Here is a 21,768-nt window from a genome sequence, read left to right as displayed (position 1 = left end):
GTGGCACAAGCTTCAGCTTTTTTCTACTTCATTCATCATCAAATAAGGACATTCCCAATCACCTTGCAAAACTGAAAATTTGGTGTTTTTTGATGGCATTCTTCACACAGTAACAGATTTTTAAAACTGAACTGATCTCTGCAGCCCTGGCGGTGCATTCAACCGACTGTCAACGGTTCAGTCTCTTAACATCTACTCTGTTACAACTTTATCTGAGTCTGATGTGGCATTCGCTTCCATCAGGCAGCTGGGATATTTTTAACTGCCCCTAATGCCCCTGAACTGCTCCATGCATTAGCATAATGCAACATCAGTGACAGGGAGTGATTACGCTGGGGATGATTTTGTTGAGTGTAAATGTGAAATCTGATTATCCTCTGTGCTCTCAGCCTCGGCAGAGGGAGGAGGGCTGGGGAGGCTGAGAGAGAGCGAGGCTGGCTGGAGGAGAGTTTCAGAAGGAGGGAGGGGTTAAGATACCAATGTGCTGAGCCAATGGCTTTTCCACAGAGCATCTGGCTGGCATCAGGACAGGACAGGCCGCGCATACCTTAAGGACGTTTCTTACCTCGCTTGCTGTAGGACACAGAGGGTGACTTCCAGGAGGTGTTCATGGGATGCACTATCTACGCAGCCAGCCCAAAGGCCCTGCCTGCTGACGAGGCCCCAGGCCAGGACAGATACTACCAGCTTCCCCACTACCGCCACCCTCATGGTAACTGCAGTCAGAGGATAGCAGCCTGCAGAGCCAGGTCAGTGAACACATCACAGGAAGTACACTGAGGGTCTTTAAAGGATGCTTAAATTCAGAGGGATGCTGAATGTGCAAACCAAGGCAACATCCTTCATGATTATTTACAGTTAACTCCATCTAAAATAAATTACGATAAAACAAAACAAAGAGGCAGTTTTTATATTCGCAGCAGGACTACAAGTTTGCAGTTTTTATTTCTGGGTGTCGTCTGGGAGAGTTTGAGCAGATACTTGTAAAAATAAAAAGTGAGGAGATTAAATCAACACTGCAGAGGTGGGTCATGCTGGGTGAGCAAGTCTGCAAGAAGTAGCTGCCATCTGTGTGTCACAGTTTCGTTGGCAGCAGTTCTTCAGATTTAACAAGATTTTCTTTAAATATTCAATATTTCTCTGGTTTGTTATGCTTGCTGTAGAAAATCCAGCAGCTGAAGGTGATGATATAGGACGTACTCCAACTGTGATTAGGACTTTATCAACACTGATTTCCATTCAGGCTCAAGCTTTTTGCACCGTTGGGTCCTTCGTTTGTTTTAATCTTCAGTGCGTCTTTTCCTCTAGCATCATAGAGGATATATAACTATTAAACACTAATGTACTCACTGCTCTTTAATTTAATCTAAATACTAGGGTTCCCTTTATTGTTTAGCTTAGAAAATTCCTTCCAGTTGCAGCATTCAAAGCTAGTTTATTTTTCTTCAGTCATACTTGTTGTGTTTGCTGGCATCATATTAACTCTCACCCTTCAAAGGAGATCATTCCTAATGAGGCTTCAGTAAACGTCTCTCAGGTCCTGTGTCAGGTTTTCACTGGATTTGAAATATATATATCTTAAGGACATCACTTTCAAATGCAGTTAATCTGCTGTAAATAGTTTTGAACTAACTTTTTTCTTTTCTTTTTTTCATTTTTTGTTCTCCACTTGTTCAGTTTTACCAGAATTTTTTTATGACAAACTGCAAACTTTGCCAACATATGCAGTTTTTCCGTTAACAACATCTGTCGACCTCTGATATCTTTGGTACTTTTCATGGATGCAACTAAGAAAATGGGAGCAAATTAAGTGTGTGAGAATTAGGGCTGGGCAATATAACAAGATTTTCAAATATATCGAGACTTGATCAGACGCAACATAGAAGGAGGGAATATCGTTTATATTGAGATAGCTTGTTTTGAGTTAAAAGCATCTTTTCTTTTACATTTGCACAGCTGTATTTTTTTTATGGTCATTGAAAAGTATTTTTCATTTATTTTGTTTTAGGAACATTTAATTTAACATAAAGGTACTTTAATGTCAGTCAGGTGTTTTAATGCACATGTGCTGCTGATCCTTAATAAAAGTATATTTAGCACCGAAGGCTGTAAATTAGAACTGTCTCTTTGGTTACTTGACAAAAAAAAAGTATATTGAGATATATATTGTATATTATGATTCAGGTAAAAAATATCGAGATATAAGATTTGGTTCATATCGCCCAGCTCTAGTGTGAATAAAGTGCATTTAAATGTGGGTCTTTGCTAAGTTATATTTGGACACAACATGGCATCATCCCGTGGGCTTTGGGACCTTTTTATGCTTACATATAAAGGTCAGTGTTAGATGGTGTAAGAAAAAAAAGGCTGCATTCCTCTGACATCAGTCAAGCACAAGACTGAAAATTTGTGAAAAAGCACCCTATGTCTTAACAAATTCTTTGACAGACCCTAAAAAGCCTTGGAGAACTATTGCTTGTATTATAAAAGGAATGTGATGTTATTCGAGACTTTTTGTACATCATATAAACATATTTGGTAAATTATTTCTTCAATTTTATTAGTCCAATAACTGTTTTCATATACATTGTTGAAAAGCATGATCTCAACGAGGTAAAAATTAAGGATCAGGCTTTTGTAGAATGAGAAGCACAGCTAAACATGTGAGTAGTGCCCAACAAAAATATCCCAATAATATTCTACTGTTGGTCTTCATTAGTTTTCAGTTTCTTGGTGGATTGGGTGATTGCACTCTTCCACAGTGAAAAGGAAAAAAAAAAAAACATACTGGCCATTTTTACAGAAGATCCATACACAGCCACAACAGCCTGGCACCTCCTCCTTATGCTGGTCACCAGACTGGTCATAAGGATGGCATCACATTCCTCTACCCACACATTTAGTCATGTTGCTCATCCTTTGGAAACATGATCTTTACAAGTCACCGCTAGTTGTAACAGTGACTAATTAGGCTTTACAGCAAAAATACAACAAAAAATTTGTCTTTTCAAAGAGGATAAGTAATCAACCAAACACACTTTGTGTAGTTTATAAATCATAGTTGTTACTACTAAGATTTCTTTTTTGACATTTATTTCATATAAACATTATTTGCCAATAATTTAAATGGATAAACTGGATAAATGGCAGACTGTAATAAATTGATTATTTCTAATATTTTGCACTTTTATATAAGTTATAATGACTTATAATGCTTATATGGAAATATTAGGGTGTAAAAACAAAAATATCTGGACATTAAAGACTAAAATTAACTCGAGCAACAAGTTACATGTTGCAGTAAGTTTCAGTAAACATTGCAGATACACACTGTACAGTCACTTTGTTGTTCTGAGAGTCTGTGGGGAAAAAATAGCCTCCCTTTAATCCCCAGCCCACACTTGGTTAATAGGTAAGCTCAACCCACCTCTCCACAGTCGGACACGCTTCTGAGGACGCTGCAGCTCAGCCACTTTGCCTGCTCTAGTTGTAATTATTGAGGGGGGACAAACCGAGTTTTTGTCACTTTTTATTCGACTAAACACATTAAATGATTTCATCGAGAAATGCAGCACAAGTACAAGGAGTTTGGTGAAGCTTCGAGGGGACAACACGTTCGGAAAATTCGCGACCGCTAGAAAGCTACAGGTAGGAGACGCTAATCACGTGAAGCTTCCAGAAAAAATGGCAGAACTTCCGGTTAGGATTTCAAACTAAATGTACTCGTAGCGCAACGCCTGCAATGTTCAAAGAAAGATTTCTATGTTCTTTTTAGACATTAAAATAATAATAAAATGTACACCACACTGGCTCAGACTAATAAATAAGGTGTAGAACATTAGAGACTATTTATACTAGGACATACTAACGAAATGTGTACAAATGTTAAACATTGATCAAAAGTTATAGATTTTTGGGGGGGCTTACCTATTGTTTACCCGTTGCACAACAGACAAACAGGTGGCCCAGAGTTGGATAAAGCTGGTATGGGAAGGAATCATATGAATAACAAGCAGTATTTAGTCCAAAAAGTCTTTCCCTTTCTGCTTTTATTGTTAAGAATGACATCCTTTCCGGTTTTTATCTTTTGGCAAACCTGACGATATCTCTGCTTTCTCATAGTAAAACACGCCGTTTAGTCGACAAGAGTATCCGTACATTAAATGCAGATAGATTTCAGCGCATGACATGTTTAACGAACAAATTTAATTAGTATAATATTCCTGTTTTCTTTTACTGAGTATTGGATTCTGACATTTAGAAGATTTTAAAAATTTAATCATTAATTTCTTGCTTAGTGACTTATTGAAAAAGAAAATACTCTTATTTAATCATGTTTAACTTCTTCTGAAATTCCTGTAAACTATAAACATTTATTATGTTCCACTTAATCTTCAGAAAGGTGAATATTTGGAGCATTGTGCTGACTTAAAACACTCCTGTGCCATCAAAGGCTGTTTTTGAGGTGCTCATACAATGGGTAAGTTATTTCAGGAGGTCTCAAGCAGTGCAGACAGAGCATTTCAGAGTGTAAAGACAGTCTGTGTCTGTAAAATACCATAAGGCCAAGTAATTTAATGGGCAACAATGACTTGCCCATTAAATTGCAAAGATGACTAAAGGGAGGGTAAGAAGACCATAATTTTACCAAGAGACGCAATGAATTCAAGCATGGCCACCACAACATTTGCCTTCAGTTTTAAGCTGTGTGCAACAGAAACATCCTGCAGACAACTTAAAACATGGCGCCCACTCCTCCTAAATTCTTCCCTCCACTAAAGAGTCTCCTTTGCTAGAAATCTTTGGTGTTTCTGTAGAGTTTTGGTTTTTTGGTTCAAAGAGAGTGCAACCATTCTTCAGCAACAATCCGTGACTAACAACCTTAACAAGATTACAGCTTATTGGTTTGGAAGATGTCTTGTGACAGTGCAAAATGTTTGTCTCAAGAGACAAAGAAGGACATGACGGAGAAGACAGAGAAGTGGAGGATTTTTCATCAAGATAGATGGATAGATAGATAGATGGATAGATGGATAGATGGATAGATGGATAGATAGATAGATAGACAGATAGATAGATAAGACAGATAGATAGATAAGACAGATGGTTGTTACAAGGGTATCTTTAATTTTAACTTTATTTATTTATTTATTTATGAATTTGACATTCTTATATAGTTTTATGCCAGCACCTGGTCACATTTAAAGGGCTTAAATGAGATTATTACTCCATGGATGGAAAGAGAGTAGAGATTAGCCTTTACAGATAGCCATCAATCTCTATCATTTCACAAAACCAGCTTGAAATCTATAAAGTGGGACAGCTCTTGGTCTTTATTTACTCTATAAGCCTGTTAGGCTAGCACAGTCTTGTATGGTCTTGTTCATGCCCTCCTGGTAACAGAAACAGTTTAACTAAAGTTAGTTGTTTTTGTTTGTTTGTTTTTTGTTATTTATTTATTTTTTGAGGTCAATAATATACTGGGCAGTATGTTACCAACATCAAGTAACTGGGAGAAAGTCACAGCCTGTGCTCTAGTTTATGTAACATTTGTGGTTCAGTTTTAGTGTAATTCTGCATTAAATCCAAACAGACTAAATAAGGCCTTGTTTTGGTGTCTGAAACATTTCCATGGGTAAACTCCCATTAAAAAGCTGAATCCCAAAGCTGTTTGTGTCACCATGTGAGATTTATTTGACTGTAAGCAAACACTTTGTGAATCAGTTAACCAAAGAGTCAAAGTCTGTTTTTTGGGACTTCAGACAAGGACAAAGTCTGGCATCTAAAATAGAAGAGAAAAAAAAAATCAGATGAAGAGTCATACTGATTTTTCTTTTAATTTTTTTCTCTCCACTTTAATTTAAGATGACAAGTTTACCACTATATTAAAGTTATGTCTTTTTATTTAGTTTTATACTAAAACTTTACAAAAAGAGCTCTCTCATGTAATTAAATACTTCCCTTAAGCTCTGACTAAAGGTGAGAAGACCCCCACAGTTCCTATTCTTATCTATTACAATAGGCCTTTCACTTCCTATTCAACCCACTGTGACCACAGATAACATGTCAGATTTAACCTGCAGCATCGGAAAGCCCCTGTTGTTTGAACAGGTCAGCGGCTGACGCAAAGCTTCTGGCCAATTAGAGATAATACACTGGAAACTGCATGCAGGTGCCTGTTTCCATCAGCACCTGTAATTATACCAGAGCAGGTGGCAACAACCTCCCCTTTCCCAGAGGACCGCGGGACAGAGGTTAGACATGTGTTTGTGTTGAAGTGGCACAGGCAGAAAACATAAGGCACATATGAGTGGAAGAAACAATAGATTGTTGAAAGTTTGCCACAAGCACTTAAAATTTAAAAACTTATTATTTTCTATCAATTAACACAAATAATCCGTAATACCTCACCAGCGGCACTTGAAGCACCAGATTTACTTCAACAGTTGCCAAGAGGTATGTTGAAGACTGTGGAGTGCTTTTATGATGTAATCGGTCATTTAGAATTTAATAACAAATACATAGCTAAACAGGATCGCAAATTTGATGTTCTTCTTTGTATAAAGTGTTTGTAAATTATAATTAAGCCAACAACAAAAAAAAGCTGAACAGTTAAGTAAATACAGCAGTAAATCATCAATCGATAGCCATTCCAGAAGGCTCAGCTTTAGGACTGATAGATGTACATAATGTGTCTTTGCCAGAATGCCAGAATTAGTTGTGGTATTCCATAAAGTTCAGGACTTGGACCACTTATCACTTTATTGATGCTCTCTTTGGGCAACATCCTTAGGACTGACATATACTTGCTATGAATGCAGGCGTACACGTCAACGCTCAATACTGGAGATCATCGCTAGGGGCAATACACAACACTTGGACTTTGAAATAGTAAAAAAAGGTCAATCTACCGGTCACATTGTATTTCTGGGGCATCAAGCCCCAAAAAGCTTCCAATTTGTTGCCAACTGTTAAGGCATGAGTGTTTATCACTGTGCAACGGGGAGGAAATATATTACAAATGCCGGTGGTTGCGGACAAGGTCTGAGAGGTGGTCTTGAAAACTATCCAGCATTGTGTTTCGGACCTGTCGTGTTCATGCTCTTGTTCATGAACGCCTTTAGTGTTGAAGACAATATTACAACTCGCACACGCAACACACTTCCTTGCGTCAACGTGAGGATGCTAGGAATGCGTGGCAGCTATGATATGTACGTGGATGTGTCGCTAACAGCAAGTATATCCCAGCTTTTCCCTGTAGGAAACATGACGTGCAAGTCTATTTTTATGATGATGACACTCAATTCTATTTATCTATGAATCCTGAGGAAATTGAGTTTCTAATGTTAAAGACCTGTTTTGAAGATGTAATACAATATGCTATACTTCACTGTATCATATAAGACCTGGATGACCAGGTGACTGTCTACTTCTGGATTCAGGCAAAACCAAGAGTGTCTTTTTTGGCCATTAATCATAAGAGATCTAACCATATAATTACTGTAGATGGCACTGACTTGGCTGAGTTCTGGTATGACTGCGAAGAGGCATAGAATTATTTCTGAACAAGATTAGTCTTTTAATTCAAATGTTAAATGATTCTAGATTTTCTTTCTTTAATGTGCGTCATATTGCCCAACTAAGAACCATCCTGTCACAAAGTGACAATGAAGAAGTCATCCGTGCAGAAATCATGTCTAGACTAAGCTACTACAATGTCATTTTCCTCGACTACCTAAATAAATCCCTTTAAATGTTTTTCCTGTCTACTTTGTGATTGCTAATTCTTTATCTCAACAGTTATATTTAAAATTTTCTGTACAATACTTGTCTAATGTACTGTTTTTAGATATACATATGCTACACAGATTTACTTTTAAGTATTTTCAGTCCTATATTTGTTGCATTTGTGTTTTGTTCTGTTTGGTACTTTGGGTTGTACTTCTGTTTGAAAAGTGCTACAAAGATAAAGCTGAGATCAGACGAGTCAGTGGAGGAGCAGTGGAAATTTATAGAAGAAATAAACCAGTAAAAACATCAAGCTAAGCTGTTTAAATTTTTTAGCTAATAATTATTGTTGCCAAAATATGAATAGTTAAAATGTTAGCCACAAGTACAAGTGATGGATGAACAGAGAAAACTTTCAGGTGAAAGTAATTGTTAGCTTGGAAGATAAACAATAAATCATTCAAAGTAAAGAGACAAAAAAACAAACAAACAAAAAAAGCTTAAAATGGCCACATTTAAGTCATTGATATATCATAAAACAATTTCCCAAAATAATCAATAAACGAACTCTTCGTTTAGCATAAAGACAAAGTCCTGGTTGGAAAGTATTTTAAGCAGCCAAGTTATTCATGTAACGAGACTATTAAAATCTCACTTTAAAGTAGAATAAAATAACAGCCGAAATTGTTAGCTAAATTAGACTGATGAACAGAATTGTTAGATGAAAAGTACAATAAATTTTAGGTTTAATGTAGTAGTAGAGTAGTTATAATTATTTTTAATTATTAACTAACAACTTTATCTTTTAAGGTAATGGATAAGCTTAAAATTATTAGCTAAAAGAATGCTAATAGTTGTTAGCTTAGTAATGGATTAAAATCTTGTATTTTTAATGATAGTAATTGCAAAAACAATTAAAATTGTAATAAAAAGATAAATAGATTGTTAAAATTGTTATTGTTAGCTACATGAAATAGATGGGTTAGGGCTTAGGGTGAGATAATTAACTAATAGTCTTTTTTGTTGGGTTAAACCACACATTTTAATAAAAGAAGGATGACCTTAAACATAATGGACAAAGTCAAGGTGGAGAAACAAATAACAGTATATTAAAAATAAAGTGTTTTAACCCCTGCACGCGATCTGTATCCTATCCAAGTAGACTTATTCAGTCTCTTAGAACTGTGAGAGATGTGGCAGATGAGATTTAGATTTATTGTAAATCACGTCTGGTTTTTTAATGGTGTTTCAGTCCTGTTGCAGATGTAGATTGCAAGGTTTGGTGTCCTTCCCACTACAAACCATTTGATGCCATTCATTTTGAGCTGCATGGATAACAACTTCAATAAGCCCTTAAAATGACCTGCACCACATAATCCAACCCTGTCAACGTTAAAGCTGGGATTTGGATCTCTTTTCATTTCAACTGAATCACTCAGTGAGCCTTAGTTGGTTGATTATAGTGTTAGATTCATGCTGTGCTCCAGATGGAAATAATTGCCCAATAAAAGATGCTTGTTTGACCATCTCACCTTATCAACCCTCTGGTTGTATCCACTATTTTGTTGTTTGTATTTTGTGAACTTGCTGAAAGTGAATTTCAGGAGACATTTAGTGCTGACACATCGATGTATTTTTCAAAATGTTTTAGTCTGCGCACAGCAGCACATAAGGTCAGCCATCTGCACAACCTCTGAGGTGATGTACGTCTTTGTACACATCAGCATGAGCACACACTGACCCAATTTACAAAAACACAAGAACACCACTTTATTTATTTATTTATTTTTACTAAATAGGTATTTTTAATATAGTATAAACATGCTGAATCCGACTTAATTGCTGCATCACTGCACTGTTGATTTTTAAGACAGAGTCCACTTGTTTGCCCCCAAACAACTGTTTAGGAAATGTTCTCTTTGAAGCCGAACCTGGAGACATGAAAACAAACATGTTGTCATAAGTGTACATGGAGACTGAGCAGAGAGGTTCCTGCTGTGAACATAGAGTTGTGCTTTGTGTATCCAGGGCCAGGAGCATGACTGAGCAGCAGGAGCAGAGTGAAGAAACAGGCCTCATCTCGACGCAGGACCTGGACCCCTCCAAGGACGATGACACACATGGCCACTTCAGGCAAATCTCTCACACAGACACACACTGCTCACTTGCATCACTTGCTGTTTTAGCAGTTTTTTTTTTCACTCTGCACGCCATCTGTATCCTGTGCATGATCATGGGTTGCAGCCGTAGGAGATTTATTTTCACAGGACTTATTTTGTTCTTTATTTGATGTCAAACAATGGTCAATAGCACACATACACATGCATACAAAAAAGACTGCAGACAGGGAGCTACAGAGGATGTTTTTTATTTTTTCCCTGTCAGGCTTCAGAGATTTACTGTACATATTTAAACAATGCTGCACTGTAGTTAAAGCAATTAAGTGTTGTACAACACCCTCCCCCCCCCTTTTTTTTTTTTTTTTTTTTGTTTTGGTTTGGTGCAAGGATTCACATGCATGTTTTTGTCCGCCTACAAACAGAATGTTTATGAGTTATATAAGAAGGATTTGAGACAGGAGCAGCTTAATCCTGGGAAACTGTTCAGAGATGGGATTAAGCATTGAAGCACAAAGTGTTGGTAAACTCAGTCAATGAGATGGATGTTAACATTTAATGAACATGTCAGTCTTTAACTTTCAGCACTCAGTAATTGTTTTGTTCATCCTACAACTGTCCAGCTCACCTCAAGATTCCTCACTTGCTGCATGCCTCTAGTTGCAAATTGTTGTATGCAGTGTTATATTGATCTATTTAGACATAAGGTTTTATTTTAAAAAGCTTGAACTGCCCACTTGAACCTTAGAATATGGCTGTAAATAATGGAATTTGCTCTAATGTTTATCAGTGTTAACACAATATATTATGTGACTTGAAAGTTATGATGCAACATCCATGTTATATTAGGCTTGAAAGGTCAAGGCATGTATATGTTGCATCAGATCTGAGTGTGTTAAAGGGAACTTGTTCCACTTTTGCTTATTTTCTGTAACATACAGTTATAATACTTGAATTGTGTTAAATGTGGTCAAAGCCTCAAATGATTAGGCTCACATATCCATCCATCCATTATCCATACTGCCCTGTCCATTAAGGGTCATGGGGAAGCTGGAGCCTAAGCCAGCATAAAACATTGCAGAAAAAGACACAAACAGAACATGTCACCATGGCTGACTAAACTGTTATTTTTATTTCACATTGTAAGTATTTTCCATGTTTATTCTGTAGAAATAGAAACAAATTATTTTTGCTATCAACACATGAATCACATGTTCATCATGGCATCTGATTCATACGTGGTGTCTCTATCTGACCAGATACGCATTAACCGTTTTTAGAAAACAGCAAAAATAATCTCAAGTGAGCTTGAAACCCTTTAAAGTTTCCACAAAACACTTCCATCAACTAAATTTTGTACAAAATGTACAGAAGTTTGTGTCTGGTGATACGAGACATATTGGCAATTTAACAATTAATACATTTAACAAACAGAGGCCTCAGTATCATGTGAAAGAACCAAACAGCCTCAGCAACCTGGAACTCCTACTCATGCTGGTCACCAGCTTGGGCACGCGCTGCTGTGGGATGGCATCACATTGTGCTGCAAGCCAGTCAGTGTGGTTGTGTTGGTCACTCTGGCATGAACAGCAAGTTGATCCCACAAGTGTTCAATGGGGTTGAGATCAGGACTGTAGGCAGGCCATTCTACCCCCTCCACTCCCAAATTCTGGAGGCGATCTCTGAGGAGACAAACTGGAGGATAAAGTTTGGTCCCAGAAATATGGGGTTGCCACTGGTTTCAGAAAGTCATTTTAATATCTTTCTGTACTGAGATTACTTCCAATGCTGAGCGGCCTTGCTTTTCTAGTGAAGGAGATGCTGCCACACAGCATGACTCTGCCTCCACCAAAGCTCTTACCCTGTTGCTGCAGCACAGCCTTCACCACAGTTGGACCCTACTGTCCCACTGCTGTAGGCAGAATCTGGACTCATCACTGAACATAACGTTGCTCCACATGTCCAGGATTCAGTGCACATGTTGCCAACACGAGCTGGGCTGATGGTGAAGGGGCAGTCATGGCAGCAAATAGCAGAATAAGCTGTTTTCATGGGTGCTATCACATACTCAACCCTCCTGCTCATCCCACAAACATATTTTCCTTACATATGTAGCATAATTTAGAACGGAAATAAACACGCTTTCCAACAGTATAAGATGAATTGCCATAAAGAATTGGTACAATAAAGAAATAATCAAACACAAGTTTCTTAACTCTCAGTGTAAAGGTTTTTGTTAAAGTGCAGTTACAACAAATGCATGAGAAAACATCAATGCAAACATGAACACAGACGCTCTGTTGACAGCAGAAAATGATTTTATTTATGTAAAAATAAAGCAAATAAATGTTGATTGTTGAATCAGTCTGCAGCCACCCTTGAACACTGCCTTCTGTGTCCTGTAAAGTGGTTAAAAATAAAATAACGACACATTTGACCTTCACTCATTCATTCATTATCTGTGAGGGTCGCGGGGAAGCTGGAGCCTAACCTAGCATTTAGCAGGTGAGAGGCAGGTACACCCTGGAGAGGTCACCAGTCCATTGCAGCACATTTGACCTTTTCCCAGCAAATTTATTTGTTTAAAAAACACCATGATGGTTTTTTTTATATCCTCAGCAGTAAATACAGCCATGCTTTTTACAGCTCTTCCAAACTCTGTAACCCATAGGCATGCAGCACATAATAAAATGTTGTTTGTATAAATAGGATTCTGCATAACATCTTTCATATTTGGCTCTACTCTAAATGTGTTGCCAATAAGCAAACTAGTAGACAAATCAAAGTTATAACATAATTCTATGGCAATTGCAAAAAATGCTTTAAAAATTAACATCAGTTGTTTCTTTTTAAATAATAATTATGATTTATAACCAAAATTGAAAATAAACTCTGACCTCAAACCAACAAGTTAATTTTCACTCTTAACATGCTGATGTAATGGTTAAAATGAGCCTCTAACTGATTAAAATATAGGTTTTTTTTTTTCCTTGAAAATCTCTCCACATATCTAACTTATCTCAGCCCACTCAGTCCCAATTTCTTCTCTTCCAGCTAAATTACTGACGCTAAGTCTGCTGCTATGTTGGCCACCGATGGGAGGTGTTCGCTTTCTAATTTGGGATTCAATTTAGGATTCTTTCAGCTTGTAATTAGTTTCACTCTTCTGCCTCACTGCCAAGGGCACTGCCATACTCGGAGAAAAGCGCATGCGTATGCACACAAACACACTTGTGGGAGGCAACATTTTGCTTGGCTCACAAGGGAACAAGCTGATTCACAGGTTTGGTTTTGTTGCCAAACCTTATGCCTCTGACATTATGATAGGGATCAAAGAAAGCTGTGCTTGCTCTGTGAGGATTTTTAGGTTATTGAGATCCATCATTTCCTTGTCTGTAGGACTCAGACTATTTAAATACATTTGCACAGTGTGATCCAATGTCTTCTGAGCCCCCTGACACTTGGAAAGCCAACATATTTTGGCTGTGTGATAACCTCACCAAGCCTACCAGTGTTCAGGATTTTACTTAAGATAGAAATTGTAAAAATTTTTAAGTAGCATTCAGATACATATATGGACATATTTTAGTTAAATTATCCATATTTGTATCATCTCTCCTTGTTTATATTTGTAAGAATAAAAATTCTTAACCTTAAAGCCAACCACATTCACAGCTCTCCTAAAAACATGGTGTTGTTGCCAAGCTGTGCAAGCAGTATTGATTAAGACCTGGATGTGGTTTAAAAGACAGAGACAGATTGAGAGTGAGAGCAAAGACTCGAGAGCCAGTTAGTTCCCACAGGGCTGCCTGTGTTTTAATAATCACGCTCCTCTCTCCACCTGAGAGTGCAGAGCCACTGTGAAGCCTATTTATAGGCAGGAAGAGAAGCACACATGCACTGTTATTCATAACATGGTCACAAGATGAAGGGGTGTATTTTCCAGGAAGGGGATTTTACATCTAGGTCAAGCTAAATAAAATAATTAAGTAGGTAGGAAACTGAACAATAGGTTGGATTTTTGCTAGTTCTAATAAACTGATTAATTTAGTTTGATTATGGATTACTTAGGACTTATTTTGGGCTCTAATATTGCCAGTGTTTTAATAGAGGCATACTGTATAATATTTTTACTTACTTAAAATGATCAACAGTAGTTAATTTAGTCATTTCATTCATTTTTAAGGAAAATGAAAATTGCTTATCTGTTAGTGTCTAAAGTGTGGTAACTTTAGGGTTGTCAGCATGGCTGCATGATATTCGGAAAACATGCAAGAGCCTGTGCCAGGGATCACCAGCTCCAGTCCATGAGGTCCACTGTGCTGCAGGTTTTAGATGTTTCCCTGCTGCAACAAATGAACTCATATCAATGGGTCAGCTTATGCAGAACTGTGAGCACTGCATTTGAATCAGATGCATCGCTGCAAAAAAACGATCTAAAACCTGCAGGACAGTGCCCTCAAGGACTGGAGTTTGTGATTTATGGAATGTTACTGAACATTGGGATGTTGTTATGCATTATGGTATATAAACAAATATTTAGACTGAGGTTTATTAGTGTAGGATGCACCTGTACATGCTGTATAATTTTAGAGCATACATAAAAGCAGAACTTCTTCTAGGTGAAATGCAGCCTTCATTAATATGAATTATGAATCTGTTGCAAAAAATGTCTGGAGTCTACCATTTATTGCAGACTTTTGCAATATTGATATTGCATATGTTAATATTGCAGTGATGATAAATGTTCCATACAGTGTTATTGTTATTATTTAAAAAATGATTCATGTCAAATCTTGAGAATCCATGTTTGGAAATTTACATCATGATTCAACAAAAGATGGGTACATGATGTTCTTCAAGCTGGAAAAGGTTACTAAACCTTCTCCAAGAGTTTGTACTCCTCCAATTCAAACAAACATATAGATTGTGTGGAAATGGTGGAAATTCAAGACCACTGTATCCCTCCCCAGGAGTGGTCGTCTAGCAAAGAACACTCTGAGAGTGAGGTTTTTAAAAGTCTGTGAGACAACTGAGGAACTCAGAGCAAAGTCTGAAAGACTAAAGGCCTCTTTCACATAGAGTGATGCCAATATTCATGAGTCCCCCGCCCCTCCCAGGAGAACAGTGAATAGTGTGTGTGGCAAGGCTGCAAGTAGAAAGCCACAGAAAGAACATTACTACCCATCTGCAGTTTGCTGGAGAGCAAAAAACCAAACCAGAAGGCTGCAGAAAACATGTTTGGAGGACAGATAATATGGTAAAACTCCTGTTTTTAAGTGAGAAGTGGTTAGAAAGAAGAAACATTTGTACCAGCTGGGTTTTAGAAGAAATTGTGTCACACAACACTAATCACAAAAGGAATAGTTTAAGAATAACAATGTTTTAAAATAGTGAAAGTCAAACTCCTGACTTTAATCTCATGGAAATCTTGTGGAAGTATAAAGCAATCAGTTCACCTAATAACATCCTACAAATTAAGCTGTTTTGTGTAGCGGATTCCAATCCAGTGTGCATGACTGACTACCCACCCAGCAGCATTTGGGTAAAAGTCCATTGAAAAGACGACTTTGCCCAACATCTAATAAACGTGATTTGGTTGAAAAGTGAAAAGACGTCTTTTTCATTAAACAGAAAAGACGTTTATATATATAAACGTCCCTCCTGTGCATATTTCAATGCAGGGTTGCAGAACTTATCCTGAACCAGTCACCATTCCACCACAGAGAGACAAGGAAATTTCACAATTCCCCCCTTTAACCCAGAGAGAACCCACACATCACTAGAACACAGGGCTACACACAACTAAGCCGAGGCCTGAACCAGCGACTCTGTAACTGTGAGACAACAAGAGTGTTTACCATTACATCGCAATGCAACGGGCCTGGTTGTGAAAGGTGAGGACATGTTTTTCAGAAGAAACAAAAAAAAATGGCCTTTTATTACTTTTTCAGCAAATCATTGATCAGAAAATAAACAGTTTACAAAATATAGTACGTTAAATATTTCAAAACCTATCATGACAAACCTCTTTGTTCTACATGGTGAAATTTTAACTGAAAGAGAATATATATATATATAAATATATATATATGCATTTACATTAAATTGCAAATATGAAAAACTCCACAGGATTTTAGTTTTAAGCACCAAAACAGAGCAGTTTAGTTCTCTAACAGCAGTCAGTATGCCTCCCATTATGATTCCCTTATAAAAGAACCAATGGTATTCAATGTTAAATAGCTTAAGTGACTGTGAATATTTAGCAGGAGAGCTGGCAGTGCTGTCACAGCTGCACTGCCTTACTGTAAACAACCTGTCTCACACACTCAGACACACACAGCACGCAACCCCTGCTGCTCTTTGACACTTAAACCCTGCTAAGATGTTTTTTTCTAGCCTGAGCTGTTCCATTTTGAATCCGTTGGGGTAGAAGAAATTAAATCAATCATTTAATCGGCTTTTCATCAACAGTTTTTAAGACGCATTTTGGAGCTGAAGGTTTTTGGGGGGGATTTTTTATACTTCATGATTTTAACTGCATTGATTAACTAGAGTACTGACTTATTTTATTAATGTGTCTGAGCCAATTGAACAAAAGAAAGTGGTTTTAAAGCATTTAAGCCACAATTGCAGCTTCTGCTGTGTGATTATAATGCAGCAGAAGTATTTTTAATTGATTAGATCCACCGCTGTTCTGTTTAGCATACTGAATGTTTGCTTGTTAGTTTGACAAAAACTAGTGATGCGAAGTTCGACTCTTTTGACCCTAAAGTGATTTGTGTCCTACATCCTCCCTGCCATTGTTTAACAGCGCAACAGTGACTCGGTAGCTATCACGTGACAAATGAACAAGAGACCGAGCCGAGAGCGAACGTACTGCTGAGCTTGATACAGCTTGAGCTGTGAACGAACGAAGGAAGACCCGTTCAGAGAGCGAGTTTCCTGTCACGTGACAGAGAGAAGCACTAGAGAGACCAATCTGAGAGCGAACGTACTGCTCGCCAAACAGCCTGAATGATGAACGAGAACGAGAACGAGACCGTGCAGCCCGAGCTGTTGCCTGAGCAGCCTGGCTGTCACGTGACAAAAGAACGAGGACCTGAGCGAGTCCTGAACGAATCATTTCTGTTTGCTGTCCTGACCTACTGACTGAAGTGTGCAGACCCTGAATTGGGACACACCTTGAGTTTATGCAGCTGCCTGCCATGTGGCGAGAGGAGGTACCGCATGAAAATGAACAAATCGCTCACTGAGAGGACCCGTTACTCCCGAGTTATATAAAGGATTAGTTCATACTGAACGAATCGTTCGTGACCGACACATCACTAACAAAAACAACATATTAAAAGGGGACTGACTCTTGTTCTGTGATGCTAACCTACGCAGTTTTCTGTGAAAGGAAAAAGTGGTTGTCCTCAGGTGAAGTGGACAAGTGAATATTTTTAAATGCTTCCATCCACAATCCTCATATTTTATACAATCATTTAAAGCACTGAAGGGTTTAGGGCCAAAATACATTCAGAATCTTCTGATCCATAATGATTTAACTAGATCCCTAGGGTCATCAGGGTCAAGTCTACTTGCCTGTCTGCTGTTAGCTGTTAGCTATTAGCTGTTACTGCTAGCTTGGGCAAGCATTGTCCTATCAGCTAGCAGGTAGAGTTTGCTAACTTCTTGTAACTTGAACTAACTTCTTATTTCATCAGTTCATCACATCACACACAGATTAGCTGCACAGCTCTGTCAAGTACAGAAAGTAGTCAAGACTGATTCCACCAAAGTTCTACATCAAGCGTACGACGGTCGGACTTTGTCTTATGGGATTTTCAATGCAGTAATGATTTTGCACATTAAACCTGTATTAAAAATAGAATTTTTAGTAGAGGGAGCCTTTAATGTTCCTCAGATATGCCTAAAGTAATAGAGAGAAACATAGTGAACATCAGATATTTGACATAACTGCACAAGATTGAACAGTAGATTAAGTTGGATACAGTTTTGCACAAGACATCAACATAAAATTTCATATTAGCATGGCAAGTGCAAGGCAAATGTATATTACCATAAACTTTAAAAGAAATAAATACAGAGAAAGCTCAAATAGAATAAGAAAAAATGCAAGAAAAAAAACATTTAATTTTGATGAATTAACAGTTTTGATAAAAGGCACCGGCAAAAGTTTTTAACCTTGATTTTAAAACAGTTGAGAGTTTCATCAGACCTGCAATTTTCCGGGAGTTTATTTCACATGTGAGGAGAATAACAACTGAACAATGCCTCTCCATGTTTAGTTCTGACTCTGGGAACAGAACGGAGCCTAGAGTGATACCCAAGCTGTTCAAAGGCATTGAATGTTTTTCTTACTAAAAAACAAACAAAAAAAAAAAGTACATTTCAAAGAAAAACAGATGAGTTTTTAGGGGATAAATACCCAGCTAGTGGATTAGAATTTTAACAGCCAAGAATTTATGTCTTAATTTTTTATATCTTTCTGACAATTACTGACATCTAGTCATAAAGATGGGCATAGCAAGTTGTGAGTGGACAGAGTGGACAAAATTTTTCCAGACATAAATATGCTTTAATTTGTGAGTGGATCCAGTGGGCTTGGGTGTACCTGAGCCCACTGGATCCATGTTAAGCTCGAAGGGTTCTTACATCACACAGAGTTGTTTGTCCAATCAGAAACACAGTCGTAAAAGCGGTGACACAAATATGGCAGCTGCCGTGTACGTAGACCAATTGTAAGTAAATATAAATGGTTCATTTTAAGAGAATCAAAACATAACAGTAATTTTAGTAAAGATTAGATACCAATAGAAAATGTTTTTAATGTTATGTTAATTTTTTTCTGTTTACAAACTAAACATCTGCCTTGTGCATATTATCTTGAACTGCCACATAACCAGCGACAGTACTTGGCTGATTAATTTTATTAAATTAAAGGCACAATATTCATGTATTAAATATGTAGTATAAGTATATTGAAATGGAAAAGTAAAATACTATTAGAGAGATGAATCTGGCAGCTATTTATTTCTAATATAACATTGGCTGCTTGTTGTTCATATATTTTTTTAGATAGTCTTTTATAGATAGACTTTTAACATTTCAAAAGGAATCATTTTAAAGATGAAGACTAGCTGAGGGGTTTTGGCAAACGCAACAGTCTTCTTTTCCTTAGTTGGACTGCTCAAAGACATCAAAACATCCTTTCTGTCCTTCATTTGATGTCTTTCTTCATGCTGAGTATGAGAAACAACTTCCACTGAGTGGGATGATTCATCTCTGTAGATGTGATGCTGCAATTTGCCAGAGCTACGGCTTTATCAGTGTCTCCTCCAGCAGCAGCGTTTCCATATCAGCTCTGTGTTACATCTCACTGTGCTCGCTGTCAATCACCTGACACCCTCACAGAGATATTGGAAGAAAGGGATATTTGTCTTTCTCTCTGTCAAAAACAGCCTTCCATTCAGCATTTATTGTTGCATGCGTGTGTCTTCTTTAAAGTATCTTAACTGGGACAGCAGTTCATTTGAATGACATTTTCCTTCTAGGTCTGATTATACTGAATTTTACCTGCTCAGTGTGGTATCTGCTTCAACAATAGATATCAGTGTCATGCTGTGACATCTGCTGCACTTCTCTAACAATTCCTCCTGAGGCCAGTTTAATGCTTGTAATGTGTCTCCTTGTGCACTTTTAAAAGAATGACAGATAATGTCCTTTCATGGTCACTATTAGCTTTTGAACAACTCCATATTCATCTTTGTTTATGCTGCTTGTGAGAACATTTGAGTCTGTATTTAGGTACAAAATACTGATAAACTGGTCACATGGAAGCGTTGACCCAGCTGGGATTTTCATATAGTTCACACGCATGCATGCATAAAGCACATCTGCTTAAAAGCTAACCAAAATTTGTCATCCAGCTAAGTGCTGCTTTTGCCCTTTTCAGCACGTGAACACATTAATCCACTTTGAAATGTGTATGAATAATTTTTAGGATATTTAAATTTTTTTCTTTGTTATACCCATAATGCTATGCATGTAATATCATATCATATCATTTAATTATAAATCCATATGATGTAATTATGTTTATTTATTTTTATTTCACAGGTTTCAGCTCATTGAAGACTTGTCCTATGAAGATGTGAAGAAATGTTACAGGGGCTCGGTGAGTTTGGTCCCTCTTTTATCACTGCTTCTGTGATTCATGTCTTAAGAGGGTTTCTTTTTTTTTCTTTATCCAAATAATTTATGGCATTTTAAAAGGGCACTTTCCCTCACCACAGTGTAAGATTTTGACATTGGAAACTAAAGAAGAAGCTCAGTCCTTTAAATGTATTTTGGCCCTATAATGTCAAATGTAGCTACTTATTCTGGCAAAGATGATCAATTGAGAATATTGAGAGCAATAGGCTTCTAATCATTTTGGTGGAATAATGCAACTACAGCACAGATGACTAATCTCAAATTCATTTAGGAAATAATTATACATTTACATAAACCCAGGGCTTTTCCCAAGTGGAAAAAAAGAACCCTCTTTACTATAATCTCCTTTAGGCACCATAGTTCTGAGGACCGGAGCTGCCTCTAGCATGAGCTATAAATAGAAAAACAAAACCAGGAGTGACACAAACAACAGACTGAGTGGTTAAAGGAGTGATAGATGAGACAGAACTGTGCAGAGAAAAACAGGGAAAGATACTGTCGCAGCACAGATACAGAAAGCTGGAGGTGAGTTTGAGCTGTGATAGACGAAGGTGGGGGATGAATGAGACCTCTTGTGAGTTCAGGGATAAAAATGTATTTTTCTTTTCTCAAAAGAAAGAAAGGTGAGGTGTCAGCGGGTGACAGTGTAGACAGGAAGAGAAACTGACAGTTTTAGGGTAAAAGGAAAGGCAAAGGAAGGACTATAAGAGTAGTGAGGAGTACCTGTGTATGTGTTTATTTTTCAGCTCAGAATGATGAAGGGCAGAGTGAGTGTATGCGTGTAAAGCAAGCAGAAGAGGGAGGGTGTCAGTTGAGGCACTGAAGGTGCATTAAGATTGAGAAAGGGAACCTTGTAGTTGAGAAAGAGCTCAGTGGCTGTAAATCGAAGTGTTGCTGCTGGTAGTCTGTAGTTTGTAAAAGTGTATGTTTACACCTTAGAGCCAGGTGTGTGTGTTTGTAGGTGCATGCTGACTAGAGGTAGTTGCTTGGAGGCAGTCCTCCAACCAGCTCAGTACTGACCGGCGGCAGGGGAACAGTGTGTGTCTTGCAGCGGTTTGCTCCAGGCCTTGGATGTGCGCGAGTGTGTGTGTGAGTACGGTGCCAACGTGCTGAGCCTGGTGCAGAGCTCGCGTCCTCTGAGGGAAAGGGTGGTGTCTGCGCAGAGCGGAGCCGGAGTGGCCAGTGGTGGCGGAGGGGCCGGTGGGGCTGGTGCTGTGCAGGCAGGCCGGTCCACCAAGGAGCTGCTCATGACTCTGCCCTGTCCCTCTGCACAGACTGTCAGCAAGTACAACTCGCAGTACCACAAACTGTTCCCATGCGTGCCCAAGGATGAGATCCTGATGAAAGGTACGTGTCCTGTGCTTTACTTCATTAACTTGTTTTGCACTTCTTTTCTAAGCAGTAAGCTCGTTTGTAAGCTGCTCACGTGTAGTTACAGCATGATACACGTTAGGTTTTTGATGTCATTTGAAGGTGAAATGATGAAACTGATAAATTGTTTTTTTAAAAAAATGGAAAACACAGAGTTTATAATATTATATAAACCCTATTATAATATTATAATAATATTATTTTTCCAGCGTTATAAACCGACAAAAAGTTTTGTTAATAATATATGGTGATACAGTGAAAAGGTTTGTGTACATGTTCTGTTTTTCATAAATATTTTGTATTATTATAAATTCTGTATGGCAAAAACAAG

At 37.8% G+C, this 21,768-nt stretch overlaps 1 protein-coding gene and 1 long non-coding RNA gene across 3 annotated transcripts in view; one reads left to right on the top strand and one right to left on the bottom strand.

The window, feature by feature from the left end:
• The first annotated feature begins 526 nt into the window (after window positions 1-526).
• gramd2aa (GRAM domain containing 2Aa) overlaps window positions 527-21,768 on the top strand; it is a 34,121-nt gene continuing 12,879 nt past the window's right edge. Inside the window, exons 1-4 of one of the 2 annotated variants that reach the window (XM_041979908.1) lie at window positions 527-749; window positions 9,757-9,861; window positions 19,971-20,028; window positions 21,341-21,413. In XM_041979908.1, coding sequence (XP_041835842.1) covers window positions 610-749; window positions 9,757-9,861; window positions 19,971-20,028; window positions 21,341-21,413 — 376 coding nt within the window. In that variant the 5' untranslated portion in view covers window positions 527-609. Of the gene's footprint in view, window positions 750-3,436; window positions 3,649-9,756; window positions 9,862-19,970; window positions 20,029-21,340; window positions 21,414-21,768 lie in introns of those variants that run through there. The other variant, XM_041979914.1, reaches the window with a different exon arrangement.
• LOC121636421 lies at window positions 10,099-12,327 on the bottom strand. The gene is made up of 2 exons (XR_006009723.1): window positions 11,804-12,327; window positions 10,099-11,514 (listed from the first exon to the last, which is right to left on the bottom strand). It is a non-coding gene; the product is annotated as an uncharacterized LOC121636421 (long non-coding RNA).

The sequence above is a fragment of the Melanotaenia boesemani genome, chromosome 1 (genome assembly GCF_017639745.1).
Source record: "Melanotaenia boesemani isolate fMelBoe1 chromosome 1, fMelBoe1.pri, whole genome shotgun sequence".
NCBI classification, from domain to species: domain Eukaryota; kingdom Metazoa; phylum Chordata; class Actinopteri; order Atheriniformes; family Melanotaeniidae; genus Melanotaenia; species Melanotaenia boesemani.
This window is presented reverse-complemented; position numbering and strand designations above follow the sequence as displayed.